We start from the raw sequence: 24,326 nt of genomic DNA, 5'->3' as shown, positions 1-24,326 counted from the left end.
TTCTGGGAATCTTTATCTTAAACTGTAACCCATAATCAGCAATATTAAAATAATAAAAGGCTTGAAATATTTCAGTTTATTTGTAATGAATCCAGAATGTATGACATTTTTGTTTTTTCAATTGCATTACAGAAAATAAAGAACTTTATCACAATATTCTAATTTTCTGAGACAGTCCTGTAGATGAGATTTTACCCAATGTTTAAGAGTATGGAGGTGTGGAGGTTTTCCAAAATTATGCAAACCAGAAGTATTGGTCTATACTTCTCTGGTGTTGCTTGGTCATATTTATAAATTTAATAGCAACATTTAACATCCATCCATCACCCATCCACCCATCCATCCATCCATCTATGCATGCAGCAAAAGATGATAGATAGATAGATAGATAGATAGATAGATAGATAGATAGATAGATAGATAGATAGATAGATAGATAGATAGATAGATAGATAGATAGATAGATAGATAGAAAGAAAGAAACTGCGTGACAGATTGGATCAGACTAGGATTAAGGGGGGGAACCCTCTTCTCTGACTGGTGGTTGTAATTCTAGCACCACCTGATTGGTCGTCTGGACAACGTTGATCTGAGGGCGGAAGATGCGCCTCTCTCCCGTTTTTTACGGTATATATATACATGTCATCACTTCCGTGAAACGGGAGCCTGCGTTGTTTATTTCTGTATGGTGGCAATTAGCCGCTGCTAGCTGAAACAGATCCATGCAAACCCGCACGGAGCAAATGGAAAAGGCAGCACTTTCCAGACAGCCAGTCTCTCCTTCATCAGCGCGTCTCTGTCTGTTTGCGGCGCTGCTGCGGACGGCTCCGCTACTTTCCCCACACTGAGTCCCCGTTTTCCCTTCTCCTTTTTCTTTCTTCCCTTTTTTTTGTAATTATTGGGACTTGCTGGGTTTGTAATGATGTTGAGCGGCGTGTCTCTGCGCGCTCAGATCGCCTCCGTGCTCGACGCCCTGGCCAAAGCCGCCGTGGCGGAGATCTCAAAAGTAGTGGAGGACGGCATGGTGGTGCTGCGGATGGACGTGTGTCAGCGCGAGGACGAGATCCGCAGGCTGAAGAGCAGCGTGCAGGTCCTGCACGACGAGCTGAGAGCCGCCCGGGCGGGGGCCCCGAGGGCCCCCCGGGGCCCCCAGCACGGTGAGAGGACCCCACACACCTGAGCATCACACACCTGAGCATCACACACCTGACCCTCACACACACACCTGAGCATCACACACCTGACCCTCACACACCTGACCATCACACACCTGAACATCACACACCTGACCCTCACACACCTGACCCTCACACACCTGACCCTCACACACCTGACCCTCACACACCTGACCCTCACACACACACACTGACCCTCACACACCTGACCATCACACACCTGACCCTCACACACCTGAGAATCACACACCTAGGGTTGCCACCTTTCAGAAATAGAAATAAGGGACACCCTGTTTTCAGCAGCGCAGGAGCCAAAAAAAAAGCCCCAAAACTTCTAAACTGAATAAAAATGTGTTTATTTTATATGAAAAAACTAAATGCTTTGATTTAAAGTTTAAAGTGCTTTAATAGCATTGAACTTTCATCATGACTGTAGAGACAGCCAACCATACTAGCAACTGAAATATCCTCCTATGCTACGTATGTCCACATCAGCCCAGATGTATAATATAGCCTACAGGTGAAGAATATGGTGTAAAAGTTAATTTATTTCAATAATTCAAGTAGAATATGGTTTAAAAGTTAATTTATTTCAATAATTCAACTAGAATATGGTGTAAAAGTTAATTTATTTCAATAATTCAACTAGAATATGGTATAAAAGTTAATTTATTTCAATAATTCAACTAGAATATGGTGTAAAAGTTAATTTATTTCAATAATTCAACTTAAAAGGTGAAACTAATATATTACCTAGCCTTATTACATGCAAAGCAAGATATGTTAAACCTTTATTTGTTATAATTTTGATGATGGAAATGTTTATCTATTTCATAAAATATTCTCTAATCTGTGTTTTATTTTGTTAATTACTGATAAATTTAGTGTTGATGTGTGTGTGACAGACGTGTGTATGGGGTGTTAATGAAAATACGGGACAAATCGCGTCCCGTATTAGTTCAATAAGGGACGCAACATTTTTTTCTCAAATAAAGGATAATTACGTATTTTACGGGACAGGTGGCAACCCTACACACACCTGACCATCACACACCTGACCATCACACACCTGACCCTCACACACCTGACCCTCACACACCTGAGCATCACACACCTGAGCATCACACACCTGACCCTCGCACACCTGACCCTCACACACCTGACCCTCACACACCTGACCCTCACACACCTGACCATCACACACCTGAGCATCACACACCTGACCCTCACACACCTGACCCTCACACACCTGACCATCACACACCTGAGCATCACACACCTGACCCTCACACACCTGACCCTCACACACCTGACCCTCACACACCTGAGCATCACACACCTGACCCTCACACACCTGACCCTCACACACCTGACCCTCACACACCTGACCATCACACACCTGAGCATCACACACCTGACCCTCACACACCTGACCCTCACACACCTGACCATCACACACCTGAGCATCACACACCTGACCCTCACACACCTGACCCTCACACACCTGAGCATCACACACCTGACCCTCACACACCTGACCCTCACACACACCTGACCATCACACACCTAGGGTTGCCACCTTTCAGAAATAGAAATAAGGGACGCCCTGATTTCAGCAGCGCAGGAGCCAAAAAAAAAAAGCCCCAAAACTTCTAAACTGAATAAAAATGTGTTTATTTTATATGAAAAAACAAAATGCTTTGAATCAAAGTTTAAAGTGCTTTAATAGCATTGAACTTTCATCATGACTGTAGAGACAGCCAACCATACTAGCAACTGAAATAGCCTCCTATGCTACATATGTCCACATCAACCCAGATGTATAATATAGCCTACAGGTGAAGAATATGGTGTAAAAGTTAATTTATTTCAATAATTCAAGTAGAATATGGTGTAAAAGTTAATTTATTTCAATAATTCAACTAGAATATGGTGTAAAAGTTAATTTATTTCAATAATTCAACTTAAAAGGTGAAACTAATATATTACCTAGTCTTATTAGATGCAAAGCAAGATATCTTAAACCTTTATTTGTTATAATTTTGATGATGGAAATGTTTATTGATTTCATAAAATATTCTCTAATCTGTGTTTTATTTTGTTAATTACTGATAAATTTAGTGTTGATGTGTGTGTGACAGACGTGTGTATGGGGTGTTAATGAAAATACGGGACAAATCGCGTCCCGTATTAGTTCAATAAGGGACGCAACATTTTTTTCTCAAATAAAGGATAATTCCGTATTTTACGGGACGGGTGGCAACCCTACACACACCTGACCCTCACACACCTGACCCTCACACACCTGACCCTCACACACCTGACCCTCACACACCTGACCATAACACACCTGACCAGGGTTGCCACCTTTCAGAAATAGAAATAAGGGACACCCTGATTTCAGCAGCGCAGGAGCCAAAAAAAAAGCCCCAAAACTTCTAAACTGAATACAAATGTTTTTATTTTATATGAAAAAACAAAATGCTTTGATTTAAAGTTTAAAGTGCTTTAATAGCATTGAACTTTCATCATGACTGTAGAGACAGCCAACCATACTAGCAACTGAAATAGCCTCCTATGCTCTGTATGTCCACCTCAACCCAGATGTATAATATAGCCTACAGGTGAAGAATATGGTGTAAAAGTTAATTTATTTCAATAATTCAAGTAGAATATGGTTTAAAAGTTAATTTATTTCAATAATTCAACTAGAATATGGTGTAAAAGTTAATTTATTTCAATAATTCAACTAGAATATGGTGTAAAAGTTAATTTATTTCAATAATTCAACTAGAATATGGTGTAAAAGTTAATTTATTTCAATAATTCAACTAGAATATGGTGTAAAAGTTAATTTATTTCAATAATTCAACTTAAAAGGTGAAACTAATATATTACCTAGTCTTATTACATGCAAAGCAAGATATGTTAAACCTTTATTTGTTATAATTTTGATGATGGAAATGTTTATTGAATTCATAAAATATTCTCTAATCTGTGTTTTATTTTGTTAATTACTGATAAATTTAGTGTTGATGTGTGTGTGACAGACGTGTGTATGGGGTGTTAATGAAAATACGGGACAAATCGCGTCCCGTATTAGTTCAATAAGGGACGCAACATTTTTTTTCTCAAATAAAGGATAATTCCGTATTTTACGGGACGGGTGGCAACCCTACACACACCTGACCCTACACACACCTGACCCTACACACACCTGACCCTCACACACCTGACCCTCACACACCTGACCATCACACACCTGACCCTCACACACCTGACCCTCACACACCTGACCCTCACACACCTGACCCTCACACACCTGCCCATCACACACCTAGGGTTGCCACCTTTCAGAAATAGAAATAAGGGACACCCTGATTTCAGCAGCGCAGGAGCCAAAAAAAAAAGCCCCAAAACTTCTAAACTGAATAAAAATGTGTTTATTTTATATGAAAAAACAAAATGCTTTGATTTAAAGTTTAAAGTGCTTTAATAGCATTGAACTTTCATCATGACTGTACAGACAGCCAACCATACTAGCAACTGAAATAGCCTCCTATGCTACGTATGTCCACATCAACCCAGATGTATAATATAGCCTACAGGTGAAGAATATGGTGTAAAAGTTAATTTATTTCAATAATTCAAGTAGAATATGGTTTAAAAGTTAATTTATTTCAATAATTCAACTAGAATATGGTGTAAAAGTTAATTTATTTCAATAATTCAACTTAAAAGGTGAAACTAATATATTACCTAGTCTTATTACATGCAAAGCAAGATATGTTAAACCTTTATTTGTTATAATTTTGATGATGGAAATGTTTATTGATTTCATAAAATATTCTCTAATCTGTGTTTTATTTTGTTAATTACTGATAAATTTAGTGTTGATGTGTGTGTGACAGACGTGTGTATGGGGGGTTAATGAAAATACGGGACAAATCGCGTCCCGTATTAGTTCAATAAGGGACACAACATTTTTTTCTCAAATAAAGGATAATTCCGTATTTTACGGGACGGGTGGCAACCCTACACACACCTGACCATCACACACCTGGCCATCACACACCTGACCCTCACACACCTGACCCTCACACACCTGACCCTCACACACCTGACCATCACACACCTGACCATCACACACCTGACCCTCACACACCTGACCATCACACACCTGACCATCACACACCTGCTCATCACACACACTGATCTGACCCCGACACACCTGCTCATCACACACACTGATGCACAGGGAGGACACACCTAGGAAGAGTATTAGGGCCATCCAGGAGAAAAATAATATTTTATAGGAGGGAGATTCTTATTTCATTATGCACTTTGAGAAAAAAGTTGAAATGTCGAGATTAATGTTGAAGTAAAATTTCGAGAAAAAAGTCGAAATGTTGAGCAAAAAGTCGAAATGTCGAGAGAAAAAAGTAGAAATGATGAGAAAAAAGTAGAAATGTTGAGATTAATGTTGAAGTACAATTGAGGAAAAAATAGAAATGATGAGAAAAAAGTAGAAATGTTGAAGTACAATTTCGAGAAAAAAGTCACAATGTATTTCAACTTTATTCTCGAAATTTCGACTTTATTCTTGAAATTGTTTTTCAACATTAATCTTGATTTAGACTTTTTTCTCGAAGTGCGTAATGAAAAAAAACACAAGACATCCACTTCTTTGTGTTATTGTGCTGCAGTTGAATACAACCTCATATGGAAACTAGCTGAACTAGGATGGTACTGAATGTTCTACAACTCATGCTGATGACTAAATAACTAGTTTTTTTTTGGTCTAGGTCTTGAGCTGAACTAGTCTTGTTCTTGTCTTGGTCTGTATACTCTCTCTGGTCTTGGTCTCGGTTTAGGCAGTCTTGACTACAAGTCTCCATGTTGGTCAGGCACTTTTGAAAAAGGATTTTTTAAGTCTCAAAGGTTATTTTGATCTAGTTAAATAATGGTTACTAAGTAAAATAAAAATGGACCTTGTGCCCCACTTAGTTTCTGTTGCTGACCGGGACAAGGTGTTGGTTTTGTTTACAGCTTTACAGTGGTGACGGCCTTTGAAATTCTACACAAAAGGACTGTATTTTTTTGGAGAGGCGTGCTTGTACCTCATTTTATCTGTACGCTGACCTTGAGTGTCAGAAAGGCAACTTTGAGGATCAACAAAACTCCTGCGCTTCACCATAATAATCAATTGACTGACTTTGTAGTTTAATTTGGAAAGCCAGATCTTTAGATCTGCTTCAGCGTGTAACAGATCTACTAGGGTCTGAGGTGGTTTCTGCCTCAAAAACGGTTCTGCATTTGTGTCTTTACGAGGAATCTGATGAGGCCTGAATCTTTTCTGTTAAAAATTCCCCTTAATAAGTTTAAAAATGAATTAACACAGTAGTCTGAGGATTTTAAATGATGACATTAAAGTCCCATCAAGAAGGTTTTAGCTACCTAGGTATTTAGTTAAAGGGGCTTCCGAAGTTATGGCCAAACATTGTTCTGTCAGATTTGCCAGATTATTGATAATTGTTAATTGCTCAGTGTTGTTAGACGTCATTATATCACCCCAGTGTTCTGATAGGCCAGTGTTTGTGTAGCTGCAGTGTTTCATCTCACAAAGAGCACAATTCCCTTCATTCACATCAAACTGCAGCAAGTAGCTAAACAATGTTTACATTTTTATTTCTGGATTCATCGAGAGAGTTAAATGAAAAATGCTCTGTTACATTAGTCGAAAATAAATACTCTTAAAGGCTTATTGATAACACGTATTGATGTGTTACTGATGTATTGATACTAATGGACTTTTTATCATTAAATCATTGTATCGATGCAGCTTTATGGACGTTGCACCCACAGTCCTTGTACGTACTTTAACCACAAACTGGTTAAAAACCATGAACCCCACAAGCAGAAAAATGGGCCCCCAAGAGTCAGAGTTCAACTTCTCCACATCCGAGTCTCATTAAAAATCTTTGGGAAGCTTTATGGGCATATTTTTCATTTTTAACATATTCTTTAATTGAGCATTGATGAGGAATTACATGAAAATGTTGGTTAAAACTACAAAATGAAAAGCTTTGAAGGTTATCAAGGCGCAAACCTTAGAAGACCTGAGAACCTTTTTATTTCTTTATAGTTAAATCATTTATTTCACATTTCCCGCTTCATTTGTGAGATTATGGGAAGAGATTTTCCTCCTGCTACCAGATATGCGGACCGTTAATAATGTTCAACAATGACATTGCTCGTGTTCTTTCTCCAGAGAGTCAGAGAGCTGTTGGAGATGAGCGGAGCTCGCTTGAGAAGGCCGAGGAGAGCCAGAGCTGCTTGTCTGCACCTGCAGTGCAGGTGAAGTGTGAACCTCTGGAGGGGAACGCTGAAGAGGCCAGGAGGCAACCTGACAAGCCGGGAGAGCCCTTCCTCTACGAAGATGGGCAGTGGAGATCCAGGACTCACAACCAGACTGCGTGCAGCGGCTCCGACTACTTGCCTCTGCGGCAGAACTCCCTGCCGTGTCTGTCCGAGCCGCCTCTGGGCCCTCGGGTGGCCGTGTCCCACTGCGGCGCCGGAGCCGGCTCTGGCGGGTTCCAGCTGAACCCTCTGGGCCGCGGCCTGCTGGGCTTCAGTCAGCATCGGAACGCCATCTGGAGGAGGTCGGTGAAGAGGCTGATGTTGAAGAAAGGCTTCATCTGTCCGTACTGCGGCAAATGCTTCGAGCGCTCCGGACACCTCGAGAGGCACAAGAGGATTCACACGGGCGAGAAACCGTATCTCTGCGAGATCTGCGGCCGGCGCTTCAACCAGAAATGCAGCCTCAAGGAGCACATGAAGATCCACAGGAGATGTAAGTTAAAGACTTTGAATGAATGAATGAAGTTTATTCAGTCATTGCAACACAAAACAACACCAAAAAAAAAAAAAACATGTGCACAGCATCAACATTTCATACAAAACCAAAATAATGTGTTGAACAATAACTGAAAAGGCATAGGCTGAAGCAAAATGCTTATAAAAGCCTATCCTATAGTACCAACTTTCTATTTTTGGCTACCGACCTCCAGAAAACCAAAAAGAGAATAGAAAAGCAAAGAAACAACAAAAGGCAAAGAAACAATAGAAAAGCAAAGAAACATTTACAGATGGTCAATTACACTTATAAGCTTCAAAAATAACTTTACAAACCATTTTCTTAAATACAACAAAAGAATGACATGTTTTTAAATGTATGTCGGCATCATTCCAGAATTTAACTCCAGTAATGGAGACACATCTCCTTTTCATACCTTTTTTAGCTATTTGTACAGTAAAATTGCAGACACCTCTAAGATTGTAACGAGTCTCCTGAATTGAAAAGAACCTCTGTATTGGGTCAGGGAGCATTTTTGATTTTGCTTTAAACATAATTTGCATGATTTTAAAATAAAACAAATCATAAAATTTAATAACTTTCTTGCTGAAACTTCCTAGTTTGGATCTTCTCAGTAACTTCGCTGTCACAACTTTACTCACGGAAAAGGCTAAAGGACTCATTTAAGTTTAATTTCATTAGATTCTCATAAAAAAACATGTGAAATGTTGGAAAATAAATTCAAGAATCAGGACTTCTGGCTGACTGTGGAGCTGCCTGCTGCGCTTTAGTTTCTCCTCTCCTTCTTCAGAAGAGCGTTATTAAGTTTTTTTAGGTGACTATTCTTGGATGCCTGGGATCACTGGCTCCCTGCCAGGATACTGTAATTATATTTAACTGAAAGGTGGAGACTTCCCTCTGACACAGAGACCCATTTAACTTAGTTAAGATGTGTGACTGTTTTAGAAAAACCAACGTGGAATCAAAAAAGTATCTCTTAATTTGAGAATCCATAATTCTCTGACAGATAGTTGCTCATCTTCCGTTTTTGTTTGGACTTGCCTATGTAATCAGAGAAAAACGATGCGGTTTGGGACTTTAAAGGCCCTCGATGACAGCTCAGTTCACATGACTTATAACAGGAATGCTTTTACAAACTCTGCAGTAGGAGTTCAAAATGCCGGATTCTGAGGTCAAGTCTTAGCAGATTTGTTAAATCTCCTCAACGGTAGTTGGAATGAGGTCAGATGCAGCCCAAACAATCTGATATGAATGTGTTTGTGTTCATTCTGTGCATTTTCAACGGCAGCAAGGAGCTTTAATATCATCCGTTATTTTTAGTTTTTCCTTAACTGCTTGCACGTCTTTTCTAAATGGTTTAGTGTTAATGAATACGAGTAAACTTCAGAGGCTTGGTTATTACTAGGCCTGTGTTGAAAAAATCGATTTCCCAATTCTAAATCGATTCTCATATTAATTCCAAAAAAACGATTCATATGTCTAAAGATCGATTTTTTTTTTTCTTTCTTTCTTTTATTTATTTGTGTATTTTTTTTTTTTTTCATCATTACATTACAACTTTTGGTTATTTTTTTGTTTATCCCCAAAAAAAGGAATGTTTTGTTGGACACGAGAATAACTGGTGCCATGTTTTTGCCTTTAAATATGTTTAAAGGTATGAAAACATTAAAGTGTTCAGTTATAATTGCATAAATTGTCTATATTTCAATACTTTATATACTGTCTTGGGGTTACATTTGCAAAAAATGCTAAAAACCAAATGCTCAAAAATTAAAAACCAAAATAGACCGAAAATGGAACAAATAAAAACGGAATGTGGGAAAATATAAAAGCGATTTCATCCGTCTCTGTTTGCTGCCCTGGATCTGTTTGGTAATTCTGACCCACACGATGTTTCTGAAAGCAGTTCTATCAGCATTCTGGGAGGTGATTGGTCCTTACAGCATCATTAGCTGCCAATGCTTGCTGTTTAATCTCAATATAATACTAGTAGTAATATTTTGCAGAACTACAGTCATATAATTCATGCAACAGCTAGAAAAACAGTTTTAATAACACTAACCCAAATCAATATCGGAATCAAATCGGATCGAATCAAATAATCGATTCTGAATCTTAAGAATCGGAATCGAATCGATTCTTGACATTTGATTCGATCCCCAGCCCTAGTTATTACCAAATAATTCTCATAGAATGATCGTACCACCTTCATATTATGATTGCTATGATCTTTTAGGTGTAGTATTTAGTCTAATGTCCCAAACATTGTGCTTCTTGTTTTTCCTTGTTTTTAGCTTACATATTGTGCATATTACAGTTTAGCTCTTCTGCACCCGTAGTGGAAAAACTCCAGCATCATGACGTGGGAGTGGCACGGAGAGCAAAACAACTGGAAATCTCAGAAAACTGTGCTGACGGTTATTAACTTCTATACATGTGGGTCTTTTTTTCCACTGAACAGATCTCCAGCAAAGACCAGTAGAGGTCCAGGTGGGTCAGCCCAACCAGATTCCTGAGGTGAATCGCCCTGAAGACGGAGGCCTGGCGAAGGCCGAGGACGGTCTGGCACACGATGCCCCGCCAACACCTGTGCAGGTGAAATCAGAGCCCAGGGAGGAGACCGTCACGCAGCCGCTGTTCAACGGGGGACACGAGGAGACGACGGGCGAAACAACGGGCGAAACGACGGGCGAGACGACGGGCGAGGCGGACGGCCTCGGGGAGAACTTCCCAACGCTGGAGGCCGACGGCAAGATGTGGATGCCAAGGCTGCAAAACAAGCCCGAGGGGAGCGGCGCGGACGTCCCGCCCTGCTCGTCACAGAACATGAGCTCCTTCCCCGGTTTAGCGCCGCCACTACCGCCGACTGGGGAACCTTCCTGCAGCACCTTCTCCTTCCCAGGAAAAGCATACGGTGACTCCACAAACGGCCCGATCTCTCAAACGGCCTACGGATCCCCGGACACGCTGATGGTGCCGAGTAAAGCGGGCCTGGTTGGCATGGCGACGGCCGGGCCGGACCACCAGCAGCAGCGGAGGAGCAGGTCTTTTCAGGTGGTCAAACCCAAGAAATGCTTCATCTGCTCGTACTGCGGCAAGATCTTCGAGCGAGCCGGACACCTAGAGAGACATTTACGCATTCACACCGGGGAGAAGCCGTACGGTTGCCACATCTGTGGGCGCTGCTTTAATCAGAAGAGCAGCCTCAAGGGTCACATGAAGACGCACAGAAACGGTATGTAGAAACTTAACAAGTCGTGTATTTTTTGTTTTATCTGATAACTGAGATGCCAGGATTTTATGTCAACATGTGGTGCTTTTCCAATAGCACCTACTCAGCCCGACTCGCCTCACCTCGGTTTTGCGCTTTTCCACTAGGGGTCTAACGTGCTGAGTAGATACTTTTCTGTAACTACTCTGTCGAGGTTCTAAGCGGCTGAGTCGGCTGTATCTGACATCATCACACTACAGGCCACCGATTGGTCGTGGGGTTGGAGTCAGACGTCTCAGTCAGGAGGCGGAAATCATCGAAAGAGCGACTCTGACGGCGGCTTCTTGTTCGTTTTATTCAACTGGCAATGGCAGCACAAACGTCTGTTTGGTGATCCAACTCTGAGGTGCAGATGTTCATAAACCTGGTGGCTGAGGAATTAAAAAGGGATCTAGATGGCCGATAAGGAACGACCAGATCCACCAGAAGCTCTGTCTCTTCATAGCCGCTCACTGCTACCAACTGACTTTTCAGCAGCGCCGAGACAAACACACAAAAAAAAAAGCGTTGCCGCTTGAAGCTTCTCTCACTCTCATTTTTTAACTTTGTATCGAACACAATTCACAGACCCAGCAGCACATATATCATCTCCTCCAGGTTCTACATATTTAGTGTTGTTGTCTTCTTCGTTTAGATACACAATCAAATACGTCACAGCAGCTTCCCTCCAACCTCCTACTTCTGCTCCAGGTGCTGAATTGTAGTGGAAAAGAAACCAGGCCGAGCTGAGATGAGTAGAACCAAGTAGGTACTAGTGGAGAAGTGCCAATGTAGATACATTTGTCGGATTCAAGTCCCACAAACGACTTCGGCGTCGCCGTCTTTGACTTACAGCTGGTCACGGCTGCTGAGTATGGGGTTGCTGGGGGTCTCGGACAGCCTGCCGTAGCAGGACAGGAACCGTTGATGGTTCTGGTCGAGGTCCCGGTCCATTTCTAGTCTCACAGGAAGACCGCTGCCAACAGCTGTGCAAGATAAAGGAGTCCCTTCCCGAGGACCAGAGACCCGCTGGAGAGGGGTGGGCCTGTACCATGTGGGCAGACGTTAAATCTGCTTGTTCAGTCGGTCAGAAAGTTTTCTTATTGGTTAAAAAAGGAAATGATAATATTCGGCGATCACTGTGTGAATGAACTTTGGCAGCTGCTGTATTCTGTCCTGGTTCATAGTCCCGTATTCGTGTTCCTGCTGTTTGTTTTCAACATGAATCCATCTATTGACGTCTGCTCATCTGGGGTCGGTGGTGGGGGCTGCAGCCTCAGGAAGAAGGTCCAGACTTCTCTCTTGCACTCACTCCAGCTCTTCCTGGAGGATGCTGAGGCGCTCCCAGGCCTGCTGACATATGACCCTAAGGCTGCGTCCCAATACTCCCCCTCGCCCTCGTTTTCTTCACTAACCCTAACTTTTGCGCGTTCCTGTGAAGGTAGTGGTGTCCCAATTCCTCTTTTCACCAAGGGGGTGGGGGCATAACGAGGGCTAGGGGCTGAGAATAGCCCCTTCAAATCGAGGGATTTCAGATGCTGACTTGGCGAGCGAGGGGGTATGAAAATTTCCCACAATGCTTTTGCCGTAGGCTCTGCGTCGATTTGACTCGCCGGCCGAAGGCAAACAGGCAGACTCGTCTCAGAGAAATAGAGAGAAATAATCCTGTGACTCGTCAGATTTGTTTTGGATGTTTCTGATATAATAGTCTTTAGAAACCACAAAGTAATCCAGCCGTTATCTGGGTAATTTAAACACTTTCAGATAAAGTTGCCGAAAATCACGCCACAATAAAGGGATTTATGGTTCCGCGTTACACCAACGCAGAGCCTACGGCGTAAGCTCTGCGTCGATGCACGCGGCGACGCGCGCCATACGCCGTAGGCTCTGCGTCGATTTAACGCGGACCCAAACTCCGGAGCCGGCAGACAGAAATCTCTAAATTTCGGAGCAAATTTCTTAACAGGCGTAGCTACAACTGTTAGATTTCATCTATTAAACCAACATCTTCCTAAATGATTTATTTCAGCCGGCGTGATTCTCAACAGAGCTGCAGGTTTCTCTCCCGGGGCTGACGGAGCAGCTTGACCCGGCGGACACGTCTGTTCTCGGGCTGTGAGCTGAGGTTGCTCCCCGGGGCCGGGGGCTCTTCTCATCTCCGAAAACATCGGGTCAAATTTCTTAACAGGCGTTATTTGGATAAACTGAGCCCCGGTTGCGGATCTTAAGGTTACCTTTATACCTGAAAAATTAATAAAACTTAATAAAGTGCCATATTAACAGCGCTACAGCTGAAATTAAAACAGCTTTTGGCTCTCAGCTTCCTGTTCAGGTTAGGGATGAAAACGAGGGGGAGTAGGAGAAATGGGACAGGCACCTGGGCCAAGTGCCCTAGATCTCAAGTGCCCTAAAATCTCCCCCTTCTTTTTTAGGGGTTAGGGAAGAAAAGAAGTGCGAGTGGAGAAAAGAAGGGCGAGTGAAGGAGAATTGGGATTGGGCCTAAGAGTGTCTTGGGTCGGCCTCGGATCCCCCCCCCCCCATAGTTGGATTTGTCTGAAACTTCTCTTCGGGAAGGTGTCCAGAAATGCCTTGCCACCTGGTGAGGAAGCCAGGTGATCCCAGTCCAATCGTAAGACCTTAGAATGTGTTCAAACTCACTGGACTGACCTTTGCAATGAGCTTCACGTTTTATTGCAAGAAACTGATAGGGACCAGTTTAGTACATTGCTGGCAACCAAAGATATCGCTGGTTTACTAGAACAGAGTTGTAGAAAAGCCTTGAGTCATTCAGTTTTGGACATCTTGATGGCAGTCACCATGTTATGAACTGAACATTCCCGGTTCAGAGATGCAGTTGGGCCATCAGCCGAACCAAGAAGAGAAATATCATTGCTGTTTTAGAAATTGCATTTTGATTAAACCTCAATTGATAGCGATAACCTCCAATATTCTTATACACTGGTTGATGTACAGAAGTTAACATTTAAAGTGGAGCAAAAAGTTTCATCATGTTGTACGTGATTTTTTTTTTTGTGTTTTTTTTGAATAATTGATTAGATTTTTATCTGCTTCGAATGTTGACGACTGTATTTTCTTCCATAAACACAAAACAAAACCAGGTATCCCAACATTTCTTATGTTTGCTAGTTATAATACACTAAGACATAATAATGCATTTTAAAATAAACCTTAAAATGTTTTAATACAATCAATTCTTGGGCACGCTTGCTTTGCAGTTCACAGTATCTATGCTATCTATCATGCTGTGTTTATTGTTTGTACGTACTCGGTACCATGAAGGAAATGTAATTTTTTATATACTTCCCTTCACTTTTACAGCATAATCTTTCTGTATGCTGTGACATCCGTGACCAGTTTCTGGTTGTGGAAAGCAGAAGTAAACATTTACGGCTGGGACTAAACACTTGACTCCCAGTTCAAGATTATCACAATTCCTGACTGCTGGTTTGATTTGTGGCGTGATCCTTAAAAGTGACCTTTCCTCAAGTGTTGCAGCACAGCGTTGAGATCTGTTCTTATTATCGTAGCACTCTCCTTTTGTATTTGTTTTTTCCCTTGTCTGCATATTACTGGTTAATACCAAGTTTGGTAAAAACCTAAAACATATATATGCATTTTAATGTTCCAAAAAAGGTTTTTTTTGTGTGTGTGCGTGAGTGTGTCTCCTTCACCAGCCCTCTTGGCAGTCTACTATATTTTATTAGTCCCTCAAGAAAAGGAATGAGAAAGAAGAAAAAGAGAGGAAAAATTCTGCAGAAGTGGAGCGTGAAAAAGTAGGAAAGAGGAGACAAGACAGTGACGGTGTGCAGTTTGGAGAGTGTGTGATGTGTTGTAGTGTGTGTAAATAAATGTATAATACGTTGTGCCCGACAGAAAAGAGACATAAGACAGCCAGGTATTTATAATCAGAAAAGCGTAGAAAAGAAAAGAACACTCTCCTTTTGTAACGTCAGGCCCGCTTAAAAATATTCAATCATCCACTTCTGAGGATTCTCTTGTAAGTCATATTTACAAATTTAATTAGGACAAAAACCTTTTTGATTAAGCAGCTTTGAAAGCCATGAAGCTAAGTTTTTTTTAATAGTCAGGAAATTAAATATACAATAAAACGGCCTAAAAAAATAATATAAACTGCTACGTCTGGCAGTTTCAACTCAACTAGCATACGCTTGTAGGAAATAATATTGAAACTGATTGAAACTACCTACATGTGTGGTAAGGGTGAAGGCAAGGATAGCTGCTTAGAGTAATTGGTTCTTGTATTATTATTATTCTTGTATTATTTCAATATATTGTAATACTGATACGGTATGTTGTCCTACCCCATAAACAGCTTGAAATACTGCAATTTAGTCATTTACAGCATCATTGTGATGCAGACCGATGTGGTTGTGCATGGAGTATCTGAAGCAGATCGGTCGGCTACTGGAAGTTTTTGTGAAGTATTACACCATCTGGGTATTTTGTTTGCTAGTTATACTGTATGTGGTTTTTAAAAACCACCCATCTATCAGGATTATATGTCCCAAAGGAAAAAGGAAACAAACTGGATCCTGAAACTGACCCCTGAGAGACAGCGTGTTCTACAGGAGATTGAAGTATGGCATTTATTGATTTTAAGATGTAAACTTTTCTTCTTCTTTTTTGTTTTTCCTTTTTAAAGGGGAGATCTCAGATGTTCTGGAAGCCCATCATCTCATGTTCACAGTGCCGGATAATCAGCTGTTGGATAAGTTTGAGCCCCCGAACGGACCAGCACCTCTGCAGGAACAGCTCCACGGACCTGGGTACGCTGAGACTCTACGGGGGGAAACGGTACCGGTAAAGATGGAGCCCAAAGGCGAGGATTTTCACTCTATAAACCAGATAGCGACAGATGGTAGTATTTCTGAAGTACCTGAAAATATCCACCTATGGACCTCGGCAATGGAGAAGACTAGTGAGACTCCTGACCAGGCTGTTTGCATACTTTTACAGGATGTTAAATATCACCTCAACCCACCTGCTGGAGCAGCCAGTGAGCAGCAGGGATACCCGTCCTCAGTCAAAGATCTGGCCTTTTTAGACGATAAAGAAAAAGAAGAGATGATGCATTGCGATCAGTATCCATTCATGGGAGTTCAGCCGAGAGACTCTGAACTAACTCTCGTACCGGAGCCGCCCGAGTTGGCTGTGAGCGATTACGGCTCAGTGACCGGTGGGACTCATGAGGGAGGTGTCCTGGAGTTTAATATGACCACCGTAGGCAGCCAGGAGGACAACTACGGCCGAGACGCCACCAGACAGAACGGTTACATTTGCTCGAGTTGCGGGCAAAGCTTTGATAGTTTCAGCATGTTTCAGGAGCACCCGTGTGAAAAGGAGCAGGGCTTCAGCTGTGAGATATGTGGCAAGACTTTCAGCCACGCGAGCATCCTGAAGCTCCACCTGAAACTGCATGTAAATTAAAAATCATTGCCAAATGTACACAGGAGACGAGTTACATATTTTCCATATTTTCACTGGATGTTACCTTATTCAGCTCTAACAAATGTGGCAAATTATTTCTACGGGACCAAAATAATTACCTGTCAAATATCAAAATCAAGGAGTCATTTTCTGGCTCTCTGGAAAGAGACAATTTCTGTTGGAATAGACAGTATATAAATCAAATTGAATTATATTGAAACATTCCTATAATTTAAGAATCAATGTTTTCTTAAAATAAACTTGTCTTTACATCACAGGGAGCAGATTAAGATTCTTAGACTAATCACAAATTAAATCATGTTTTCATCATTTTTCCTCGTCATGCTCCACAATGGATTTGAAATGAAGCGTTCAAGACATGCTGCTCCACTGATTTGTTTATGTGGTATTTATTATATGCTGAAGCGTCAAAGCTGCCCATTTCCATCTGGATGGAGCTTGTTAAACGTTAATCTGATGGTAGCATTTATTATTTTTGTAATAAAGATTCAATATGTGATATTTTGTAAAAGAAATTATGGTTTGTATGAACATATTATTTTCAACTGTTACATTTGAGCTTGAAAAAAAAAACGAGCAACTTTGTCTAAAAAAATGTCTCAAATATTTTTGTTTAACTCTTTTGAGTTGAAGCTTAAAGTCTTTATTTCAACCGAAATCTTGATTTACTTAATTTTAAATGCATTGTGGTAAAAAATACCTTCAAACCTGACTTTCACAGTACGACGTTAATCAGTTATTAATGTGCCTCAGTAATGTACTGTATCTGTATGTTTGCCACAAAGCTGCGTTTAGTCAGTGGGAACAAAAAGTAAAGTAAAAACTGATGTGGGCACTTTAGAAAAAAAATAAATAAAAATATAAAAAATATATTTATTTTTTATTTTATTTGGTTGCATCCTAATTTGAAATCGTTCAGCCTCTTCACTCCGCCCAAAGCAGCAGATGACAGCATGGTAAAATGTTCTACCTCAGTGATGGAAAGGGTTCCCACAAGGTGGATAAGAAGCCTATCGGTATGATGCCAGTGCCAATATTAGTCATGTGATCAATAATTACTAACCTCAAACACAACTGTAGCATGATTCACTATTATCACACGGCCTTTTGCAATAATTGTCACTTTGTACAGGAGGTAAATTATGTTTCTTTTTGTATTTTTAAATAAACTGAAAATGAACCGTGAAATCTGTCATTGTTGTTATTTCAGCAGTACATGTAGATCAATATAGCGTTAAATTGTCCCGTCCCAGTCGGCTCGTGGGCCTCATCTGGATTGAAAGTGGGCTACTTGGGTACGGACCGGGCTTGAAATGGGTAAATGCCAAAGGTCCCATATGGTTTTAGTGCTATGGGCCCCAAAAAGGGACGGCTACGGTCAGATATACAAGAGAAAGTGGATTCAGTGGGTATGAGCTAAGAAAGGAGCAAATTCTGTGCATCCCGTAACGGCTCAGTAACATATGGCCTACATTAGAAAATTAACCAGTTGAGCTCCAGATAAAATCCATGTAGATCCCACTGGGAGTCCCGGGGTAGGACTACCATGGACCCTGCAGATTAACCCGCATGGGACCCATTTTGCAGCTTACTTTTAGCTCATAAGGGGCCCACATATAAATGCTGACTGCGGAGCACTGATTCACTCCACCCCCGTTTTGCTGTTTCCCTCATTCGCCACTTTTTTGGTCCAGGTTTTGCCCAAAGATGGACCTGGATTAGAAACCTGTCATCTGAGGAGGACCTAACATAAATCTTTGAGGGATTCCTACTATATACTATTGGGATGACCTTTCTATTCAGGAGTCAAACATGAGAGATTGCGTACGAAAATGAATCTTCAAAATGACTAGTTCAAATGAAAGAATTTTAAATAGGTGTTTTTTATCAGTAAACAGATTCTGCTGCTGAATCAGTTTCAGCAGGACTTTCTGAATAAGATGAGCAAGAATGATCATTATCACATGGATATTTATTTATATTTCAAGTTTTTCCAATATGTTATTTTGAATATTTTTTTCTTTTCACTTTTTATTCATATTTTTTATGTGTTTTTTTTTTGATTGTTTGTTTCACTGTGATTGTATGTGCTTTACTCTTTGTGCTGCCTCTTGCCCAGGACGTCATTGTAAATGAGAAACTGTTCTCAATTGACTTAGCCTACCTGGTTAAATAAAGGTTAAATAAAAATAAAAGAAATTTCATGTTTGAACAATATGATATCAGGTTATTACAATATGCATGTTTATCAAGTCATAACGACATACTTTGTACAATATTTTTATTTAATTATAATTATAATAGTTATGATAAAAATATTATATTGTAAGAACGTAATTTGTTTTGTTGTAACGTGATAAATATATATATTTTAATAAAGTTATGATGTATTATTCAAACATTAGATTAGACTAATGGAGAACTCACTTTGTGCAGCAGCAGTACACTTAATACACACATGCAGGGAAGGGTAAAAAATATATAATTACGAAATATAAACAGTATATACATTGGAATGAAAATAAAAGTAGTGCAGTACGGGAAAGAAAGAAAAACAGTGCAAAAAAGCAGGTAGGATGTGGGAGGTAGACAGATATTGCACATGTTAACATAACATGGAAGATATATCGCAATAACGTGATTAGATATTGTTCCAATATAAAAAATATATTGTTAGAACATTAACATTTCACATTATAACGTGTTATGGCTCTAATTGTTTGTTTTCCGTATAGATTATGGACTAGTTTAAAAGTATAATAAAAATAAATGCATACAAATGAGGCTGGTTCCCTGAATGTGGCTGCGCGTCTCTCGGGCTGTTTACGGCGGCGCTCTCCTCCACACGGAAGACCAGCTAACCCCTGCAAGCACGCAGAGATGTGAAGAAAACACAAAAAAAATCTGCCTTGTCTTTTCTTTTTGCTTTTTGTTGAACTATTATTTGTGCCAGGCGCATCCCGTTTGTTCCCTCTCCTCGCTCCTGACTTTATGGTCGGAAACATGGCGACGTGCATTCCCTTCCAGACTCAGTTATCGTCAATAATGGAGGTTCTGGTGAAGGCTGCGGTGGCTCAAATCTCCAAACTAGTCGATGACAAATGTGCATTTCTGCATCTCGAAATATCCCGCAAGGAAACTGAGAATCAGATGCTGAAAAGGAAGCTGCTGATGATGGAGAGCAAAAATGCACAACTGCAGCGCGGATTCGGTGAGATGTTAATTTACCTTGTTTATATCCAGACTAGTGTGGAAATGTAGTATGGAGATGAAGCATCACCGCTTCATCAATCTCTGCAAAGAGAAAGAACATTAGTCACTTCTTTTCATCTTAAGAGAAATCATTGCACATAAATAAATGAAGTCATTTCCCGTCATGAATTATCGACTATGTCTTTCAACCAGCATTTTGTAAATCAATATCTCTTTTTTCTGCATCCAGAAAACTTCATGGATGGAAGAACTGATGTTGGGAGCAACTGTCATCATCCCACAGGAGATATAAAGGTCTGTGTGGATTTCATGATTTAAAAGTTTAGATTTATGCCTGTCCTGTTGTTTTAAGATGTACATTTCTTGATGGATGTGGATAAAAGCTGAATTAGGGCCCCAGGAGTCCTTGTGTGGACCATCTGTCATATACTAATCCAGATGATAAAACAAGAAAGTGTTTCTGTTGGAAAAGTAGTCTGCAGTGTGTAATCATGATGAGCAGTTAGAAATGACAGGGGATGTGTTTGTAATGACCAAAGCTTCTCCAAATTATGTTTGTATTAGGGATGGGCGGTATGGACTAAAAAATGTATCATGATAATTTCTGGCATTTATCCCGATAACGATAAAAATGACGATAAAAAAAATACCAATTCAACTCCACCTTTTTAACTATAAATCTATCACCACATTCAGTCTTTGGAGCCAAAACACTGCTCTAAAAGATACTAAATGATACTAAACATCATCAATGGGAATTTATCTCTTTCTTTCTTTCTTTCTTTCTTTCTTTCTTTCTTTCTTTCTTTCTTTCAGGCTCATATCTTTCTTTCTGGCTCATTTGCTTCCTTCCTTCCTTCCTTCCTTCCTTCCTTCCTTCCTTCCTTCCTTCCTTCCTTCCTTCCTTCCTTCCTTCCTTCCTTCACGTACGTTGTGCGTGGATTTAACGTGGAACCATTAATCAGCTTTACACAAAAACGTCATCAACAGGAATTTATCGTTTTTACCGCGAGATGACAAATTCTAACCGTGGGGAATTGTTTTGACGGTATATCATGAACGGTAAAATATCGCTGATTCCTAGTTTGTATATCGATTGAAAACAGAAAATAACTGTGTAATGGTGTAATTTGGCATGAAATATAAATAAAAGGACATTGCAGTTCCTTGCAGACATTATAAAACCTTTACCCTATTAAATATTGCAAAAACGTGTCATATCAAGTATTTGAACACATGCATTAGTCCAGGTAGTTGTGTTTTTGGTTGTCGTATCAATCACAAATCCACAGATACCTTTTCCTCGTCACTCTCCAGTTTCTCTCAGCTTTGTTGCAGGTTTTAGTCTCTCAGTCAACTGTTTTGACTTCATTGCTAAAACCGTGAGATTTATTTTCACCATCTTTCATCAGTCTTCTTTCCTGCAGCTGCAGGAGCTGTTTTCATCATAAAAACTGTAAAAAAAAAAAAAAAAAAAAAAAAAAAAACAACAACAACTGTCCACTGAGGCATGCAACTGTTGAAACACAAGTACATCTTTCTACTCCCTGTTTTTGTCAGAGTTTCCTTGTATTTTCTACCAAAAACAGCTTGTCAAGTCTCTCGCCACTTAGTTGGCTATTTGTAGCAGGCAGGAGGTGTGACTGCTACTTCTGTGGACCATCTGCTTCAAAGTTGTCTGTGGTGGTTGGTGTTTGTGGCTATTTGAGTCATTGTTTTGTTTTTATTCTGAATTTAAGATGCTTCTTCTCAGAGAAATGCTCCTTACGTGTGTTAATTTAGTCTGTTTACAACTTTCTGCATTACATCGACCAGTGAATCTCGTTTGTTTTTGTTTGTTTATGCAGTTTCCTGAGATTGAAGATGCTGCTGTGTCCTTCACCATAAAGGAAGAGAGTCCAGACGAAGCGTTGTGGAGCAGCGATCCCACCGCACCCGCTTGTGAGTTCAAAGAAATGGCATTTCATGCAAGAATCAATTCCCCAAATCCTTTTTTATTTTAAATGGAAGTCCGTGAAGACTGCTCACACCTGTCTCGTTGCAGGTCCTGCTGTCCAATACCCAAATGCTGCTAACGCTCCAGAGAACCCGCCGATGAGCCACCCGGAGGCTTCCAGACAGAAACCTGCAGACTTCGGTGGCTCCTACGGCTCCGGTCAGCATGGCCTTCAGTTCACCATCAAGACGGAGAAAGAGGAGGACCAGCTGGCGTTCAGACGGGGCAGATGTCAGCACGGTGGCGGGAAGCAGCATCCAGTAGCCGCCGACTTCTCCATGGACGAGCGGGACAGCCAGCTCTGGTCGTCCATCGTGGAAGGTAACGACATAGACGCCGGCTTTCCCGACTTCTCCAGCGTGGTGGAGGAATATTCCAGCACTTTCTCAGACGTGGTTTCTCACGGCAGCAAGTCGCCTCCGGCCCAGCCACCGTCCTCTCAGAGGCCGTGCAACGGCACCTACGGCGGCGACTACCTGCTCCCGCAGTTGTCCCATTTCCAGTCCCGGCCGGCGGCGGTTCTGTCGCAGCAGGACAAGCAGAAGGAGCAGGTTTACCCGCAGAGGAACGCCTCGCACGCAGCGCAGCCGAGCCACGCCGAGGAGCAGTCGGACGGGGAGGCCGTCGCCGGGGACGACCCGGCGGGGACTCACCCGCACAACGCCTTCACGGGCAGCTTCTACCCCCCCCACAAGGCCCCGCCCGGCGCGCCCCGCGTCTACGCCTGCTCCCAGTGCGGGAAGACCTTCAACCGCCTGCACCAGTTCAAGCTGCACCAGCAGAGCCACAAGAGGAAGCGCGCGTTCTGGTGCACGGTGTGCGGGAAGACGTTCCAGTGCTCGTCGCACCTCAGCATGCACCACCGGACGCACACGGGCGAGAAGCCGTACGGCTGCGGCCAGTGCGGGAAGAGGTTCACGCAGCAGAGCAGCCTGAGGGTGCACCAGCGCACGCACAGCGGCGAGCGGCCCTACAGCTGCTCGCAGTGCGGGAAAACCTTCATCCTCATGCACCATCTGAAGAGACACAGGATCATTCACACGTACAGCTGAGCCGGCGGCGGCGGCGAAGTGACGGGACGCAACTAACGACGGCAGCTTTTCTGGTTTTCAACCAAAAGAGAGACTCTGTACATAGATGTATATTTTACTATGCAGGATCCATCTGGGATGGACTTGAAGTTATGATCTTTTTAAAACGTCTCAAACTCCACCGCACCATCGTTCGAGCAAATTCAATATTTGTGAGATACTTTCAAAGCTAGAAATCCAAAAGCACAAGATCTGAGATGCATAAATCTCCGTTTCCGCTGGTCATGGCTCAACTCCGTACAGGAACTCAGCACCGCATCCCTTTTCCACGCAACGAATCTGCTCAGATTTGTTTGAATACCTCTCAGGTTCATGTTTTCATGTTAACATAATGACACCTTGCCTATGTGTGTGTCACCGTCCTCGACAGATAAATCACTGGCTGAACTTTCGATCCGCTTTGACTCACCACAAATGTGTCGGCCTCAGAGGTGATTTCTGCAGTTTTTAAACTCGTATAATGTTTTGTCATTGTTAAACTTTGTTTTAGTTTTTTTTATTATTCATTTTTCCTGGATGAAGTCACTATAATAATTAGGAATCCAAGAAATGTCAAAGTTAGAAACTTTCCATGGGTATTAAGGGACATTTATGAGAATTAATGGATAAACTTGAAATTGGCTAAATGCCGGTTTAGTCTGTAACAAACATGATGATGGCCATATAGATTTTATAAATTTAACCAGCATCGGTTATTAACTGTTCTAATTATTCCAGAAGATTCCTCTCGTTTTTGTTAATTGTACATCTGGATGGAAAATCATGATTTTCTTTGTGCAAACTTCTTAAACCAGAAGTTTACCAGACATTTTCCACAACTTTTCAACCCTGATAAAAATAACGATGATCTACAACTTTTTCTCCTCAAACCTAAATTGCAATAAAGACGCTTCAGTTAATCTGTTGATTTTGTTTTTGAGTCCTTTTGTCCTGGCTGAGGATTAACGCGGCAGATTATCTCTCTCTCGCTCTCTATTAACATTTTTTTTGATGAATGAGTTTTAACATTCAGCTAAAGACTCCATCAACTATCTGCACAGACTGCGCCATCATCCAGCGTGCTGCGGGTTAAAGGGCAGCAGATGGCAGTGTGACTCATCCTGTAAATCATTCTGGTGCAGGGAGGCAGCAGAGAAGAGAAGCTCAGACTCTGGAGTTCCTGCTTATTAAAGGTCTGGAGGTAACCGTCTGGCTGGGTTTTATAGGTCTGACAGCCTTTTATTTCCAAGAGCTT

The 24,326-nt window shown here is 41.4% G+C and overlaps 2 protein-coding genes across 3 annotated transcripts; both read left to right on the top strand.

Moving 5' to 3' along the window:
- Window positions 1-665: 665 nt before the first annotated feature.
- On the top strand, window positions 666-17,980 carry LOC133452520 (sal-like protein 3). Its single transcript, XM_061731890.1, has 4 exons — window positions 666-1,157; window positions 7,447-8,028; window positions 10,514-11,287; window positions 15,987-17,980. Exons 1-4 carry the CDS (start codon window positions 920-922, stop codon window positions 16,769-16,771), a joined length of 2,379 nt encoding a protein of 792 aa, XP_061587874.1. The 5' UTR covers window positions 666-919; the 3' UTR covers window positions 16,772-17,980.
- A 1,664-nt stretch (window positions 17,981-19,644) lies between these two features.
- On the top strand, window positions 19,645-23,976 carry LOC133452522 (zinc finger protein 835-like). 2 transcript variants are annotated; one of them, XM_061731894.1, is made up of 5 exons: window positions 19,645-20,003; window positions 20,235-20,299; window positions 21,853-21,946; window positions 22,050-22,322; window positions 22,411-23,976. In XM_061731894.1, exons 1-5 carry the CDS (start codon window positions 19,784-19,786, stop codon window positions 22,935-22,937), a joined length of 1,179 nt encoding a protein of 392 aa, XP_061587878.1. In that variant the 5' UTR covers window positions 19,645-19,783; the 3' UTR covers window positions 22,938-23,976. The 2 variants fall into 2 exon arrangements, with proteins under 2 accessions (XP_061587878.1, XP_061587876.1); XM_061731892.1 differs by having other exon boundaries at window positions 22,050-23,976.
- The last annotated feature ends 350 nt before the right edge of the window (window positions 23,977-24,326 follow it).

This window comes from Cololabis saira, chromosome 10 (genome assembly GCF_033807715.1).
Source record: "Cololabis saira isolate AMF1-May2022 chromosome 10, fColSai1.1, whole genome shotgun sequence".
NCBI lineage: Eukaryota > Metazoa > Chordata > Actinopteri > Beloniformes > Belonidae > Cololabis > Cololabis saira.
Note: the sequence above shows the minus strand (reverse complement) of the source record. Positions and strands in the feature narration are given on the sequence as shown.